This window comes from Sabethes cyaneus, chromosome 1, assembly GCF_943734655.1.
Source record: "Sabethes cyaneus chromosome 1, idSabCyanKW18_F2, whole genome shotgun sequence".
Classification (NCBI taxonomy): Eukaryota; Metazoa; Arthropoda; class Insecta; order Diptera; family Culicidae; genus Sabethes; species Sabethes cyaneus.
The window spans coordinates 99046325-99064134 of NC_071353.1; the positions used below are offsets into that span (position 1 = coordinate 99046325).

Here is a 17810-nt window from a genome sequence, read left to right on the forward strand (position 1 = left end):
GCCAGCAGAAACCCTTATGGGGTCGGACAAGACGCCGTCGTGCAAAACCTTGCACGAGAACGCCTCGTACTGAGCCTCGATGAGATGGACTAGCTAATCTGGAACTCCTCTACGCCTAAGTGCGCCCCAGATGTTTTCGTGATTGAGTCGGTCGAACGCCTTTTCGAAGTCAACGAACATCAGCTGAAGAGAGTCCTGGAATTCGTTGATCTGTTCCAATATAATGCGAAGCGTTGTGATATGGTCTACACATGTTCGGCCAGCACGGAAACCAGCTTGTTGCCGCCGGAGAGTAGCGTCGATCTTCTCCTGGATCCGGTTAAGGATTACCTTACAGAGTACTTTGAGAGTAATACAGAGCAACGTGATGCCACGCCAGTTACCGCATTCAGTTAGGTTTCCTTTCTTAGGGGCTTTGACCAATACGTCCTGCATCCACCGGAAAAGTTGCGATTTCCCATATATTGCTGAATAGCTGATGCATCATCTGGGCTGGCAAAAATGGGTCAGCTTTGAGCGTTTCGGCTGAAATACAGTCTATCTCTGGCGCTCTATTGGATTTCATACTCTTCATGGCTGCCACAATTTCATCCAGCGATGGCGCCTCCGAGTTGACGCGATTAATTCGACGAACTGTAGGGGTCATACGCTGCTAGTTTTGTTGGTCTCTGGCATTTGAAACTCGGAAGAGTTGTTCAAAATGTTCAGTCCATCCGCTTAAGCTGTTCTGTACGGTCAGTCAATAGCTGAACAGCTCTGTCCTTTAGTGGCATCTATGTATTTGTTGGATGGCCCCTCCGCTCACCGATACTTTCATCACATTGGCTCATCAGTTGACATACCTGTCAGCTGCAATAGACGTCATCAGGGGTATCGGCGATCAGAGGACGAGTCAGTCTAATTATCAGTCTCATAAGACTCACACGCGTCGATATATTTATACTGTTTACATTTTAATAAATATTTTATGTTAGTCAGTTAGTGGCTACATTACTGCACCGAAAGCCCACTAACGTAACAGTGGCGACGAGTCGGTGGAAGTTTCGCGAGTTAAAGCGCATTCCGATTCGGTTACATACGGTTTTCTTTCATCGCGTCGCGGACAAAAAAAGCAATGGCGGAGTTCAATTCAGCGTTGGGCCCAGGAGGATCACAGCAGCAGCCACCGCGAGATATTTCGGAAGCAGTTCTCCAAATTCTCTCCAACCAGCAGAGGCTGATGCAGCAACTTTCTCAGCAACTGGGAGAAACGCAGATCGCCGTGCAAAATCTGTCCCGCAACGAATCGGTATTGGATTCTTTATCGAACAACATGGCGGAATTCGTCTATGATAAAGACAATGGGCACACTTTCGACGCGTGGTTTTCCCGCTATGCAGATTTGTTCGACAAGGATGCAGCCAGAATCGACGATGCCGCCAAAGTGAGACTTCTGCTACGGAAACTAAGCCCACCGGATCACGAACGGTACAACAGCTTTATTTTGCCGAAGCAATCGCGGGATTTTTCGTTTGATCAAACCGTCGAGAAGCTGAAATCCCTGTTTGGTGCCACAGTGTCCATCTTTCGTCGGCGGTATCACTGCTTTCAAACAGCCAAGGAAGACAGTGACGACTACCTCGCTTACTCGTGCAAAGTTAATAAGGCTTGCGTAGATTTCAAGCTATCGGAGCTGACAGAGGAGCAATTTAAATGCTTGATCTACATTTGCGGGTTGAAGTCCAAAGACGACAGTGAAATCCGGATGCGTCTCATCAATAAGCTGAATGATGCAACTGATTTGACCCTCCAGCAAGTGGTTGAACAGTGCAACAGCTTAGTGAACCTTAAACAGGATACAGTACTCGTCGAAAATTCATCGTCCGTAGTGAACGCAGTCACGCATGCCACCCGATTCAGGCCGAAACGTCACACACAAAGTTTCGCCGGCAGCAGCACCAGTCAGGAGCAGCCAAGGACACCCTGCTGGGCATGTGGAGGAATGCATTTCCATAAAGACTGTCATTTTCGGGACCACAAATGCCATCAGTGTGGAAAGCAAGGGCACAAGGAAGGGTACTGTAAATGTTTTTCGTCACTCAAGCATTCGGAAAAACCTACTAGCAACAGGGACTACAAGCAAAAGAAGCGAGCGTCATCAACAAAAACCCTCACCGTCCAGAAAATCAGCCAAGGGCGGAAATTTGTCCATCTACAGATTAACAACGTTCCGCTTCGCCTGCAACTGGATACCGGTTCCGACATAACGATAATTTCACACCGATCATGGGTGAAGCTTGGTCGACCGAAGACAGCAGCAGCTGTTTGCAGTGCCAAAACAGCATCAGGAGATCCGCTTCAACTGACGGCAGAGCTTCAGTGCGACATTTCCCTTAACTCCATATCAAAAAAGGGTAAATGCTTTGTCGCCAGCCCCAACGTTCAGTTAGACATTTTGGGTATAGATTGGATGGATTTGTTCGGGTTATGGAACCAGCCGATCGCATCCTATTGCAACCGTGTCAACAGGTTGCAATCTCGCATAGTCTCTACGCTGCAGTCTCGTTTTCCTGCAGTGTTTACGGCCAAGTTGGGCCTCTGTAACAAAACGCCAGTTCAACTTGTGTTAAAAGGCACTCCCAAGCCTGTCTTCAGACCCAAGCGTCCGGTCGCTTACAGCATGGAAAGTGTGGTGGAGCAAGAACTTGATCGCTTGCAAAGCCTAGGTATCCTCAAGAAGGTGGATTTTTCTGACTGGGCGGCTCCCATCGTTGTTGTGCGGAAGTCGAACGGGACCGTTCGTATCTGTGCCGATTTTTCAACGGGGCTCAACAGTGTTCTTGAACCAAATCAATATCCCCTACCTCTGCCAGAGGATATTTTTGCCAAGATGGCCAACTGCCGCGTCTTCAGCCACATAGACTTATCGGATGCGTATCTGCAGGTAGCAGTTGACGAAGCTAGTCAACCATTGCTGACCATCAATACACATAAAGGGCTCTTCCAGTTTACTAGGTTGTCTCCTGGAATCAAATCAGCGCCAGGTTCGTTCCAACAATTAATGGATACATTGCTAGCTGGTCTCGAGTGCGCAGTCGGTTACTTGGACGACATTTTAGTCGGCGGTCGAACCGAAGATGAGCATCAGCGAAATCTTTTTCTCGTGTTAGAGCGATTACAGGAGTATGGCTTCACAGTTCGAATGAATAAGTGCAATTTCGGATTGAATGAAGTCAAATACCTGGGACATATAATGAACGCAGAGGGCATCAAACCAGATCCAGGAAAGATTTCTTCAATCGTTAATATGCCGGCACCGCATGATATTGCAACCCTTCGCTCTTACCTGGGCGCCGTTGCTTATTATGGGAAGTACGTGAAGGAAATGCGCGCCCTGCGTCATCCCATGGACCAATTGCTCAAAGCGGATACAAAGTATGTATGGTCGGCAGCGTGCCAGAAATCGTTTGATCGTTTTCGTGAAGTTCTTCAGTCCCCACTACTGCTAACGCACTACAATCCGCAGCTCGAAATAATTGTGTCGGCGGATGCTTCACAGTTTGGGCTAGGGGCCCGAATTGCACATAAATTTCCAGACGGCACTGTTCGTGCTATATGTCATGCATCACGTAGTTTGTCAGCACCCGAAAGTAAATACAGCCAAATTGAAAAGGAGGGTCTGGCATTAGTTTTTGCGGTAACTAAGTTTCACAGAATGCTGTTTGGTCGACGATTTATTCTGGAAACTGACCACAAGCCGCTCCTCTCGATCTTCGGAGCCAAGAAGGGCATTCCTACTTACACAGCGAACAGGCTTCAGAGATGGGCGCTCACTCTTCTGCTCTACGATTTTGAAATTCGTTACGTGTCTACGGAAAGCTTTGGGCATGCCGATGTACTATCGCGGTTGATAAATAATAACATTCAGCCACAAGAGGAGTTCGTTATCGCAACTATGGAGCTTGAGTCGACGATCAAAAGCGTTGCCAATCAAGCGCTTATGGACCTCCCGCTCTCGTTTCAACAAATCATCGCAGAGACTGCAGCGGATGATAATCTACAAGAAGTGGTTAAGTTCATAAACAATGGATGGCCTTCGCGGAACATGAAAAACGCAGATCCCCAAATACAACAATTTTATCTGCGTCGTGACGCTTTTTCTATTGTAGATGGATGCATAATGTATGGCGAACGAGTGGTTATCCCACAGGTGTTTCGGAAGCGTGTTCTTCAGCAGCTACACAAAGGTCACCCAGGTGTGGAGCGAATGCGATCGATTGCGCGTCAGTATGTTTACTGGCCCAATATCGACGAAGATGTTACTAGAACCGTTAGCACTTGCAACGATTGTGCCAGAGTAGCCAAAACGGACAGGAAAACGCTTCTTTCATCGTGGCCTACACCGGAGAAAGCATGGCAGCGGGTTCATCTGGACTATGCTGGCCCTATGTCGGGGCAATACTACCTTATCCTAGTCGATTCTTTCTCTAAATGGCCAGAAGTAATTCAAACCAAGGATATCACTACTGCAGCAACCATCCGTTTACTTCGTGGTATCTTCGCCAGGTTCGGCGCACCGGAAACGTTAGTCACGGACAACGGTACACAATTTACAAGTGAACAATTCGCATCATTCTGTACCACAAATGCTATTCAACACTTAAGGACCGCACCGTTTCACCCACAAAGCAACGGTCTCGCAGAGAGGTTTGTCGGTACCTTTAAAAGTACAGTTCGCAAAATTAAAACCGAGGGTAAGACCATGGAGGAAGCTATCGACATGTTTCTGCTGTGCTACAGGTCAACGCCATGCCGTCATGCTCCAGGAGGAAAGTCCCCAGCTGAAATTATGTTAGGTAGGGCGATTCGTACGTCGTTGGAACTTCTACGTCCACCTACACCAGTCAGCCGTCCAGATTTGTCTATGCAAGAAGAACAATACAATCGTAAGCACGGTGCAAAAGCTCGGAGTTACCTCCCGCAGGACAACGTCTGGGCTAAAGTGTACAGGAATAACAAATGGTTTTGGGAAGCTGGAACAGTAATCGAATGTATCGGAAACGTGATGTACAACATTTGGTTACCGGCGAAGCGAAGTCTGATCCGGTCGCATTGCAACCAAATGAGAAGTCGTGACCAGGCAGAACAGCAGCAGCAGGGTAGGCAGCAACAACCGATGGATCCGCACATTCCATTGAGCATACTACTGGATAGTTATGGTGTTTCTAGCACAACTGATCCGGAGCAGGCAGTGCTGCCGGCAGATGAACAACAAAATCCACAACATCGAAGCCAACCCCGTCATCAACGCGATCCCCGTAGCAGCGAACAGCAACAATCGGTTCCTCGCCAGTCTTCGAGGGTACGAAGACCACCTGCGAGGTACGATCCGTATCACCTGTACTAAAAGGGGGAGGTGTTGGATGGCCCCTCCGCTCACCGATACTTTCATCACATTGGCTCATCAGTTGACATACCTGTCAGCTGCAATAGACGTCATCAGGGGTATCGGCGATCAGAGGACGAGTCAGTCTAATTATCAGTCTCATAAGACTCACACGCGTCGATATATTTATACTGTTTACATTTTAATAAATATTTTATGTTAGTCAGTTAGTGGCTACATTACTGCACCGAAAGCCCACTAACGTAACAGTATTCATCCTAGCACCACTAAGGCGGCGAGAAATCGCGTACAACAAACGGATATCACTATTGGCGGTGGCGGTTTCTCCTTGTTCGGCTAGGGAGTTAGTCCAGGCTCTCTTGTCCCACCTACAAGCACGTTTAACAGCCCTCTCCAGTTCGGCGGATCGTTGACGGGCAGCTGTCTTAGCCGATCTGGTCCGCGCTCGCTCAATGCCGGCTTTCGCCTCTCCGCTCGTCAATCTTCCTCCAAGTTTCATCCGAAATCCACTCCCTCCGTCCGCAGCGCGCATTGCCGAGGATTTCAACACTGGTCGTGGTGAATGCGTTCTTGATGCCGGTCCATTGCTCTTCGACGGTTCCACCAGGTGGCAGCTCCGAGGCTCGAGATTCAAGTTGTTCGACTAAGGCCCTTTTCACCTCGGGATTCTCTAATCGGCGGACGTCGTAGCGACACCCAACTTTCTCCTCCCGTCGTTGGACACGTGCGACGCGCAAACGTATCTCAGCGATAACAAGATGATGGTCGGATGCAATATCAGTGCTGCGTTTGTTGCGTACATCAAGAATGCTCCTTCGCCATTTCCAGCTGATGCAGATGTGGTCGATTTGGTTTTCTGTTCGGCCGTCGTGGGAAACCCACGTGACTTTATATATTGGTCTATGGGGGAAGAGCGATCCACCAATGACCATGTTGTTATTACCACAGAATTCTTTAAACAGCCCCCCGTTTTCGCTCATCTCTCCTAAGGAGTTAATGAACAGAGGGGTTATGGAATGCACATGTTCACCCTTTGCCAGCCATCTTCGAAAATAAATATCAATTTCTGTCGCTAGTTTGTTATTAATCTTTTCGTATTTTTTTGGTTAGGGCATGTTTCGAACCCATGCGATATCTAAACTGTATCGTACCTCAGATCTATACGATTACTCTTGGGAAGCTCAGATAAAAATGGCAATTTCTTGCATTTACCGCTGATACCGGATTTTTCAAGCTTTCTCAAAGGGAATAGTTCTATCAGTTTTTATTTATGTGGATAAACGCGGGACATTTTTTGAAATTCTGAATAATGTTACCTCCTAAGACAGGACTCGAACCGGAGCTTATCCTGCAACTTCATTCGTTTCCTTGCTATCTTTGCTATCTCAACCACAGCAGATATAAGAGAGCGGGTTGAAATTAGTCGTATTTAAATCTTGTTGGATTATCTTCTCATATTATTACTACCTGTCCTGCAAAACTAATGGGGTACAAAAAGACAGCATTCGTTTAGTGGAAGAGGGTAAAAATATTCCCTCTAGAAAAGCTACACAAGAAGTCAAACACAAATACTTTATTGGCACTGCCGGCTTGCTTTAATGCATTCGTCTATATGCATTATATCGTATCCTTATATGCGCAAATAATGCTTTCTTTAATGTTGATTTGCGTCAATGCTTTTATGCATTAACAATGTTAATATAAGTTTTATAAACATTAAGATTGTTTATATAGAGAAATTTAGCACTAGGGATGCTTATTTATTCTCAATATACGGTTTTGGGTTAAAGCTTATGGTTACTTGGGTATTTCGATGATATCTTCATTCGGGCCAACTCTTAGAAGATGTTCCGTTCGATTGGTGTAAAAATATTAAAATCGATCGGGAAACCACTAAATTATTAGCGTTCAAAACCTGACTGCTTTTCGAGAAAGATTTTTTTGAATGACACCCTATCTAGCCAAACCTACGGCAAGACGTAACCCTACATCAAAATTAAAAACAAAATACAATGGAAAACACCTGAAATGCAAAGTAATTTATCAGTTTCTTAATTTAATCATATAAATCTGAATTGTAATCAATGCATGTAAAAACAGAACGTTCGAGATCTCAAATATACGGATTTCACTCTCATGTGCCTGAAAAGTGCATTGAAAATGCTTGTGATCATAAGTATTGAATAATTGATTTTCTGGATTTTTCACTACCGGATAACTTAAATGTTTCACAACCGGGACGGACACCAGTTTGTAAAAATTTAAATAATATTTTTTGAGTAAATTATTTCGCTTAAAATTTGTGATGAAATAGAGGTCCAAAACTAAGGTTATATGCATTTTACTGCCTTTTCTAATCTACTTGATACTTAAAATCCCAAAAGATTTAAAAAAAACTTTTTCACGTATTTTTTTTGAATACATTTCCTACAAAACATTCTATAAGCTGTATTTTTATTGTTGTTTGCTCAAAAGCTAGAATACAATGAGACGAGACGTTGGTAGTAACTTAGTAGTGCTAGTTTAATAAACACGTCAAAACATGGGTGTTTCACAACCGGAGCCGTGTCACAACAGGGGACAATCCCCTAGTTTTCGAGATAAGAATTTATAAAAAAATAATCCCCTAATTCTATAGTAGCGTCCAGTATATGTAGTTTCCCAATCAAATGGTTCAAAGAGGGGACTTTTTGTCTGGATAACTGTTCTCTGTGTTTCATTTTGCACTTCTGTTCTGTGTTTATGGGTCAGCTTTAATATTTATTTATAGTTGAGTTTTTCTTCATTATAAACACTAAATTATTTTGTCCGAAAACGAATAAATGCGATCAAAATTGTTCATAGAAATGATTGGAACAAAATTAATAGTTTGTTTTTCTACAGAAATTATTATTTATCATCAATTTCGGCGCTAGCGCTTATCAATATAGATGGCAGTTACAAAATTACAGTTTGTATATAACAAACTGATTCCATCAGTACCTGTCGCGCATGACACGAGGTAGGCTACTCAAAACTCAAATTTAATTAGCGTCATTCAAACTTTTTTAAAAATGCTTCATTCTCCATAATTTGCATCTGAATACGTTCACGCATGGCCACTGTGATTTTCTGTTGCTTTAGCTTCTCTCGAGAGGCTTCCAAAGACACTCTATATCCAGGAATATTATGGAAAACACGAACGTAACGATCGGCACTGACCACCAAATATTTCCCTGTCGCATCGAATTGAATAGATGAGATTTGGTCTGGAAATTAAAACATAATGTATATGATTGAAAATAAACCATTAGAACAAAATCTCACTTGAACAGAGATTATCAATTATTCCTTCTAATTCTCCTGAAATTGTCGAATATAATTGTATGGATTTTCCAACAACTATTGCAACTACTTCACCAGCAGGAGTGAGAGCTATAAGGGAAGCAGCATCGGTAGCGTTATAAGTTCCAGAAGCAAGGCATCGTGGCATCTCTCCTTTCTGGTAGTCAACTAAAATTAAATTAAAATAAATTGAATTGATTTTAACATACAGCTTATAGTTTGTTTCTACGTGTTTTCCAAAACTGTTTTTCAATTCGTAAAAAGAAACTTACTATTAGTATTAAATATCTTCCATGTTCCATCTTTACATACGGTAGCTGTTTTGGATGTGTCTTGATCGAATGCCACATCGTAAATACTTGACTTGTGTCCAGTAAGATCAAAAGCTTTTTGCACAGTTTGAAATTCACCCGTCTTACTAAACCTAACATGCCAGACAGGTACATCAGTGGCAAATCCACAGGCAGCGATGAATTTACTACAAGGAGAAACTTTGGCACCATACGTGTTCATCAGAAAAGTGTCTACTTTCGCTAGTACATTTGCTCGGGCATCCCATATGGTCAGGTCGGTTCTATTTGAACAGGTCATTAGAAACTTTCCGTCTGGTGCCATTCCAAAGCCCACTATATCATCCATATAGGCACGAGGGAATGTTAAGCCCCTCGTGGAATTCTGAAACCAGCCGTTCACTTTTTCCACTTTGTACACCTCAATGCAACCTTCGTTATATTTGTAAGCAACCAATGCGCGTCCATCTGGACTCCAGCGCACGCGTACTGCATGGTCATAGTCTACGTTAATCCGGAACGATCTGCGATCCTTCGTACTAGCGAACTCCTTCGTGCTCCAGATGAATATTGTGCGATCTAGAAAAGAAACGGCGTTTATATTGTTAATTAGATCAGTTAATTTCATTGATGAAATGAATAATATCTTCTCATATTAGTGAAATCAAAGCACGAAACGTGATATCTTTGGGAACATTATCATATTGCATCAATTACTATAAAGTGACTCGCGGGCCATTTTGCAGATTGATGTTGCATCATAAGGTTATCATATGCTGTCTGGTGGTTACTAAATTTTATAGTCTGGCCTGTCCTAGTGGGAACGCATATGCAAAAAAGTGAAAGTGAAAGTCATACTGTTGTTGCACTCGCTGCAATACAAGTAGGGAAATGAAAGATATTTGTCCCAGACCCAAGTTCTTCCACCAGATTTCAATTCCCGCTACGTAAGTTAATCCTCTGAAACGGTTTTAACATGTTGCCGCTGTGGAAATATGGCAAAATGATCTTTATAGATTACTTAACAAGTTCGTAATCCGTCTGTCGGTCGTTTACACAATTTCACGTTTTCTCGTTGGTTCGTTGCCTGATCATTTGTATTTGCAAATCTGATTGGTATATCTGCAACATTTATATATCATGAAAGTCGAAGCTGTAGCTTCAGCATGTGCAAATTAGTAGAAACATTTATATATAATATGGAATTAGCCGGTGCCGTCATTTACGTTGTTTATTCTCAATTAGCAGAAGGTAATTCTGTACTAACAAAAATAATGTTTCAAAGTCAAATGCTCCGTTTTGCATATAGCTGTATATTAGATAACACTACAATATACACTATGACTAAAATAATAAAAAAAATTCATGCAAACTAAACATACGCTTCCGATAGTTTGAAAACTGTACAGTAAATAATGTTTCCTTTGTCTTTATGTTTTATCGTAAATATTGACTCATAAAAACACTTTTATGTTTGTAAGAACGATAAGTGTTATGCCTTGTGTTAATAGTGTCGTCAGTTCTTACGTTAGTGCAAAAAGTGAAGTTAAAAGCTCATAAAAACACCATACGCATCTTTTCTACGTGAAAAATTACAAACTTGCATATAGTTACATACTTTTCATTTCGTAATCTACCAGTGAATATAAATGTTTCTATGTTTATATGTTACTAGCTGACCCGACAAACTTCGTATTGCCACAAATTAAACTATGTTGTACATAAACCGTGAATCTCGGATGACCTTCGTCACAATCTCGAATTTTGCAAGTTTCTGAGGAGTTCATGGGTGTTTTAATATACAAATTTTCCTCAAAGTAAAGTAGAAAACTACTACCCCCATCGCTCAGCTTGATAAAATAAAGCGGATAGCATTTAAATATTCGCCATCATTACGAACCATTTCGCCGAATACCATTTTGCGGAACACCAATTCTGGGTTGACCATAACGCGGAATATAGAGTTTCGTAGAATACCATTTCGCGAAAAACCTTACGCGAGATGTACCATTTCACTGAAAATCTGTTTGTGGAAAGTACCATTTCGCAGGGGTGACCCAACTGAAGGATAGTAATAAAGGTCAGTAGATCTAGGAAAATAAATAAACCTAGCTAGAGGTGATCTCTACGGGGGGCTGCCCCCCGCAGCGGCCGGCGCTTCCGACGGCAGGTCGCCGGCAACACTCGCGGCCTATGGCCGACTCGCGCTGAATTATCTAACGTTACTATTGATAGTTTTTGGTGGTCTTGTTATTGATTAATGTTTTATGAGTCTAAAATTTCTCGAGTTTGATTAGTTTTTGAGTTACGCAAAAATTTCTGTTTTATTTGTATGAGAGTCCTTATCCCCCTACCACAGGGCTGAGGGGTCTCAAACCACCATTAAAAAATTCCTGCCTCCAAAACCCCCCACATGCCAAATTTGGTTCCATTTGCTTGATTACTTCTAGAGTTATGAGGAAATTTGTATTTCATTTGTATAGGAGCCCCCCTCCTAGTGCAGGGAGAGTTTTCAATTCACCACAGAAAACATTCTTGTCTCTAAAAACACCCACATGTCAAATTTTGTTCCATTTGCTTGATTAGCTCTCGAGTTATGAGGAAATTTGTATTTCATTTGTATGGGAGCCCCCCCTCCTAAAAAGGTAAGGGGTTCTAATTCATCTTAGAAAAAATTCATGCCTCCAAAAACACCCACATGCCAAATATGATTCCATTTGATTAATTAGTTCTCGAGTCATGACGAAATTTGTGTTTCATTTGTATAGCAGCCCCCCCTCCTAAAGTAGAGAAAAAATCTTGTCTCCAAAAACACCCACATGTCAAATTTGGTTCCATTTGCTTGATTAGTTCTCGAGTTATGAGGAAATTTGTATTTCATTTGTATGGAAGCCCTCTTAAAAGGGAGAGGGGTCATTATTCCCCTCCTATAGAGGGGAGGGATTTCAATTCACCATAGAAAAAACTTGCCAACCAAAACACCCACATGCCAAATTTGGTTCCATTCCCTTGATTAGTTCTGGAGTTATGAGGAAATTTATTTTTCTTTTGTATGGGAGCCCCCCTCCTAAAAAAGTAAGGGGTTCTAAATCATCATAGAAAAAATTTATGCCTCCAAAAACATCCACATGCCAAATATGGTTCCATTTGATTAATTAGTTCTCGAGTTATGAGGAAATTTGTATTTCATTTGTATAAGAACCCCCTCCTAAAGTGGGGAGAGGTTTCAATTCACCATAGAAAAAATTCTTGTCTTCAAAACCACCCACATGTCAAATTTGGTTCCATTTGCTTGATTAGTTTTCGAGTTAGGAAATTTGTATTTCATTTGTATGGGAGCCTCCCTCTTAAAAGGGAGAGAGGTCATTATTCCCCTCCTAAAGAGGGGAGGGGTCTCAATTCACCATAGAAAAAATTCATGTCTCTAAAAACACCCACCTGTAAAATTTTTGTTCCATTTGCTTGATTAGTTCTCGCGTTATGCAGAAATTTATGTTTCATTTGTATGGGAGCCGCCCCTCTTAGTGGGGGGAAAGGTCTCTAACCATCATAAGTACCTTCCCTGGCCCCAAAAACCCCTATATGCAAATTTTCACGCCTATCGGTTCAGTAGTTTTCGATTCTATAAGGAACATTCGGGCAGACAGACAGAAATCACTTTTTAATGAGAATAGATTTGTATGGGAGCCCCCCCCCCTCTTAGTTGGGGGAGGGATCTCTAACCATCATAAGAACCTTCCCTGGCACCAAAAACCCCTACATGCAAATTTTCACTCCGATCGGTTCAGTAGTTTTCGATTCTATAAGGAACATACGGACAGACAGACAGAAAGACAGAAATCCTTTTTTATAGGTATAGATATGTGTTTATGTTTTGCCTTTCTACTATATGAAAATATAGTATAAAGGTATAGGAATCACTCGGAAAACCGAAAATCGAAAGAACGTCAGCGGGACGAATGCCAGGTACCATTCGACTCAGTTTCGAAAACTGAGCATTTTCTGTGTGTGTGTGTGTGTGTGTGTGTGTGTGTGTGTGTGTGTGTGTGTGTGTGTGTGTGTGTGTGTGTGTGTGTGTGTGTGTGTGTGTGTGTCTGTGTGTGTGTGTGTCTGTGTGTGTCTGTGTGTGTGTGTGTGTGTCTGTGTGTGTGTGTGTGTGTGTGTGTGTGTGTGTGTGTCTGTGTGTGTGTGTGTGTGTCTGTGTGTGTGTGTGTGTGTCTGTGTGTGTGTGTGTGTGTGTCTGTGTGTGTGTGTGTCTGTGTGTGTGTGTGTGTCTGTGTGTGTGTGTGTGTGTCTGTGTGTGTGTGTGTGTGTGTGTCTGTGTGTGTGTGTGTGTGTCTGTGTGTGTGTGTGTGTGTGTGTGTCTGTGTGTGTGTGTGTCAAAAGTTCTGTATAAAAATACGAAAAATATGGGATTTCATTATCTCATAGATCCCTCAACCGATTTGAACAAAATTGATTACAAATGAAAAGGTAGCCATTCAAAACCTTAACTTATAAATTTCATTAGGAATGGAGTTGTGGTTTGAAAGTTACATAAAGAAATGTGAAAAAAAGTATGGAAAATATATTTTTGTTACATATAAACATTAATTCAATAAGAAAGATTTTACAATTTATTATTATTGGAAAACTACTCTTGAGATCTATCAAATGAAACCGAGTTGTTGAAAATCGGACGATTTATTCAAAAGTTATTCAAACTTAATCATTTAAGTACCTTATATTAAACCGTTCAAAACGTGTAAAACCAAAATATCAAGATGCACTGAACAGATGCACAGTGGTCCAAACAGCGAAATACGTGATCGTTTGATATAGCGCCGAAACGTGAAGTTTTTCGCATACATTGTCTTTAGGAACATTTCTTGGTATAACAAGCCTCTTCTTGTGAGAGAAATTTTTGGGTGATTAATTCCCTTAAAAGTGAGATACGAAATTTATTTTCTCGTACATTCGAGATACAGGTTTGGTACTTTCGGCAAAGTTGTAGTAAATATCAATACAAACAACTTTGTCAAAGACACCATACTTGAATCTCTTCATGGAAATTGTCTATGAAGCATTATTCATGAACAGACCCTTCAAAACAGTTTTTAAACCCTAACTTATTCTGGTCAACTTTTACGTGTTCATAGTGTTCTAGAAAGTTGTTTATTTTGCTAAAATCAACGTTTTTGTAGAACATTATTATACGTGATTTTCTGAAGTTTCGGAGATATTGAGCATTTTTGATGAAAAATAGTACTACTTTGAGCTTAAATATTTTCCAAGGTGGCAAATGGCGGTAGATCAAACAACTCGTACTTAAAAGTACAACAAAAAGATGTGTTGCTTATTTTATTTTTTGTTTGAGTAAAGTTAATTGTTAACTACTTGTCAATTCGTGTTTTCTAATTAAATAGACTAAAAAGTCATTCCGAGAAAATTTGGTCTTCTGTGACTGTTGCTGAAATTCGGTAATTTGGATTTCGGCCATTCGTGATTCGACCATTTGTGTTTCGGCCATTTGGTACCAGCCCATTATGAGTGGGATCTTTTGAAAAGACACCAATCGAAGGTATTGAACAAAATAGACTTAAGTTAGTTGTTTGGAATTTGCCACCTTGGGAAATATTTAAGCTCAAAGTAGTACTATTTTTCACCAAAAATGCTCAAAATCTCCGAAACTGCAGAAAATCACTTATAGTAATGTTCTACAAAAACGTTGATTTTAGCGAAATAAACAACTTTCTAGAACATTATGAACACGTAAAAGTTGACCAAAATAAGTTAGGGTTTAAAAACTGTTTTGAAGGGTTTGTCCACGAATAACGCTTCATAGATAATTTCCATGAAGAGATACAAGTACGGTGACTTTGACAAAGTTGTTTGCATTGATATTTACTACAACTTTGCCGAAAATACCAAACCTGTATCTCGAATGTACGAGAAAATAAATTTCTTATCTCACTTTTAAGGGAATTAATCACCCAAATATTTCTCTCACAAGAAGAGGCTTGTTATACCATGAAATGTTCCTAAAGATACTATATGCAAAAAACTTCACGTTTAAGCGCAATATCACACGATCACGAATTTCGCTGATTGGACCACTGTGAGATGGTGCACTGCATCACGTGCCACGGTGTGAAACTCTAACCCACTAAAAACCTCACTGCTCCTGGCCCAAAATCCTCCCGGGACCACCGCTAGGTATTACTTCGGGAGGAGGGCGTGCATATGCACTACTCCGCTACCTGTCGAGACGTGCACCGATGCTGAGATGGCGACCAACTTATCGTCCATCTCTTCACAGCCACCCTCGCAGGATTTCCTTGCAGAAGTGTAGCTAGTATCGCGACCGCATTCACAGGAACTTTACCCGTCGAGACGTGAGCCAAATCGGGTGCCTTCCAACAGCACGCACATGGCCTCCGTAGCGGGATTTCTCCACCTTTCGAGTAGGGTTGCCAAGTGGTCGGTTTTTGGCCGGCCCGACCGGTTTTTCACTTGCAAAGCCGGTGACCGGTCAATCCGGCAAAAAGGCCGGTTTTCCGACATGTGAAGCCGGATTTGCACTTTTTACCTGATTTGTTAAATTTTCTGATAAATTTATCAGCAATTCTGAGCAGTGGATCATTGAAGATAGTCAGTTTAGCAGTGACAATACCTTGCTTCTGGCTGTAATATACATTAAATTGTCCACTAGTGCCAGAAGCAAGTAGTTGTCACTCTAAAACTAGCTATCTTCAATAATCCATTCATTGTTCGTTGTGGTTGCGTCTGTGATGTCCTGCCGTTCGCTATCTCCACAACACAACTGACTGACTTCCACTTTCTCTCTGTGCTGGTTACTCCAGGCAAATCCTCTAATATGCTGCCACAAACCTAGCTGCCATTTTGCCATTGACTCTGCTCTCATAGCTTTTCGAATTCCTGTGGTATCCTTCGGCTTATAACATTCGCTGTCTTCTGCCAAAATGATATGTATGGGAATCATTCCAGCTATGACGCAGACCGCTTCCGAAGAAAGCGGTCGAACCCACAACACCCGCCAGGGCATGTGGCTCGGTACATGTACCTTTGAACCATAGAGTACAAGTACCTGCGAGTCACATGCCCTGACGGGTGTTGCGGGTTCGAATCCGGTTATAATCTCAGATTATAGCTTGGTTTTACCCATGCACCTTCCAGCATTGGACAAAAGGTAGATGTTACAACGACAACTTATTAAGCGTAGCTACCAATAATACCCCCCCTCACCCTTCCACTCTTTCCCCTCCATTTAAAAAAATTTTCATTACTTTCCCCTACCGTCCCTTCATCAATTGTAGAACCACCGTTTAAAAAAATATTAATATATGCCTAACCGCATTTCAAGGTCAAGACTAAAAACACGAGGTTTGGTCTATACTTTTTTCGGCAACAATCTGACTTATCTCATTTATCATTTTTCTTATTTCATTTGGCGTTCCTAAGGGGGAGGGGGAGTGGTTTGGATTTCTACTGATGAAGTGGAAACCGATAAATGAAAGAATAATCGTGGCCAAATTTAGAACACGGGTTAGAAACCTTACTGCAATCTAGTACTATGCGTCAACAGATGCTGCTGACCTGCAGGAGAAAGAGAGCTTATACAGCTAGCTGAATAGCGTGGCTGAGAAAATCCCGAAGGAGGACATTCAAATCTACGTGGGCGACCTCAACACAAAGATTGGATCAAACAACGCGGGCCTCGAATGCGTCAAGGGACACCACCCAAGAAATCAAAAGCTCTGATAAAAGTGGAATTTAATCAGCTACCCAAATTATCATGAATAGAATTGTATTCAGCTTAGTTTTTAAGCAACTAACCGTACTTTCAAGTTTCAAATAGGAATGCTAAGCAGAACTACTACAGAACTAGAAAGCTTGCAAAAAGTTTGCTTAGGTTGCTGTATAGAATGCTGTTCAGTTCGAAAAAAAAACTTCGATAATCTCAAAATTAAAAAGAAATTTTCCACTTTTCCCTGTTTTTTTTTTCCTTAAATAAACCATTTGTTTTGGTTATTAATGATAAGCTTAGATCACCTAGATCAGAAGAATAATGATTGTTTATTAATATTAATTTATTTTCATAACTTGCCTCGAGTTTCGAACTCGAGTACACCTCTTGGTGAGATCTGCATAAATTTCACTCGATGTACTGATTACTCATTTACTGTAACATCAAGGACAGCCCCTGGTTTCTTTTTGAACTTGAAAGTCATGGTCTGAACTTGAAGTTCAGAAATAGTACGCGCAAAACTTCATCCGAACGTGAAAGTTTTGAAATAGTATGCGCGAAACTTCATCCGAACGTGACAGTTCAGAAAAAGTACGCGCGAAACATTTTTCGAACTGGATGGTTCGAACAAAATACGCGCGAAGCTTTATGTGAACTTTCGTTTGACAGTTCACCAGTTTGTTTTGAATGTTTCAGCAGCAGCAAGCGGTAATTTTTTCTGCAGCAACATTTTTTGCAAAATCCAGGTTAGTAATTATATACAATGCAAACAATATTGACTGACGCAAAATTAATTACAGCTTCATTGATTACAGATATGCCGTTTGCCGTAGTCGAGACTATGAACGCTAGGGGCCACAATGAGCTTTCAGCGGTGCCTGAAAAATGGATCCAAAGCTCCAAATCATTATGCACAGCGAGTTCAAGATGTGAAAAAAATGTTTCGGGATGCCAACATCACCCCCAAAAAAGCATGGCTAAAATATAAATGTACGATCAAGGGGAATGGCATCCGGTCCTACGATGAGGCGATGGGCTTATGTGAGGAACTCTCCGGTGAGTC

At 41.7% G+C, this 17810-nt stretch overlaps 2 protein-coding genes across 2 annotated transcripts; one reads left to right on the forward strand and one right to left on the reverse strand.

Annotated features, from left to right (window-relative positions):
* Positions 1–1114: 1114 nt before the first annotated feature.
* Positions 1115–5386, forward strand: LOC128746006 (uncharacterized protein K02A2.6-like). Its single transcript, XM_053843061.1, has one exon. The coding sequence runs from the start codon at positions 1115–1117 to the stop codon at positions 5384–5386; it is 4272 nt and encodes a 1423-aa protein (XP_053699036.1).
* Positions 5387–8419: 3033 nt separating this feature from the next.
* On the reverse strand, positions 8420–15288 carry LOC128746007 (transducin beta-like protein 2). The gene is made up of 4 exons (XM_053843062.1): positions 15240–15288; positions 8983–9579; positions 8693–8878; positions 8420–8634 (listed from the first exon to the last, which is right to left on the reverse strand). Exons 1-4 carry the CDS (start codon positions 15286–15288, stop codon positions 8420–8422), a joined length of 1047 nt encoding a protein of 348 aa, XP_053699037.1.
* Between the last annotated feature and the right edge of the window lie 2522 nt (positions 15289–17810).

Coding starts and splice junctions, on each gene's coding strand:
- LOC128746007 (XM_053843062.1), bottom strand. CDS start 15,288: ATGGACGATAAGTTGGTCGCCATCTCAGCATCGGTGCACGTCTCGACA. Junction 9,580..15,239: donor ATCGGTGCACGTCTCGACAG/GTAGCGGAGTAG, acceptor TTTCTTTTCTAG/ATCGCACAATATTCATCTGG. Junction 8,879..8,982: donor GAAGATATTTAATACTAATA/GTAAGTTTCTTT, acceptor ATTTAATTTTAG/TTGACTACCAGAAAGGAGAG.
- LOC128746006 (XM_053843061.1), top strand. CDS start 1,115: ATGGCGGAGTTCAATTCAGCGTTGGGCCCAGGAGGATCACAGCAGCAG.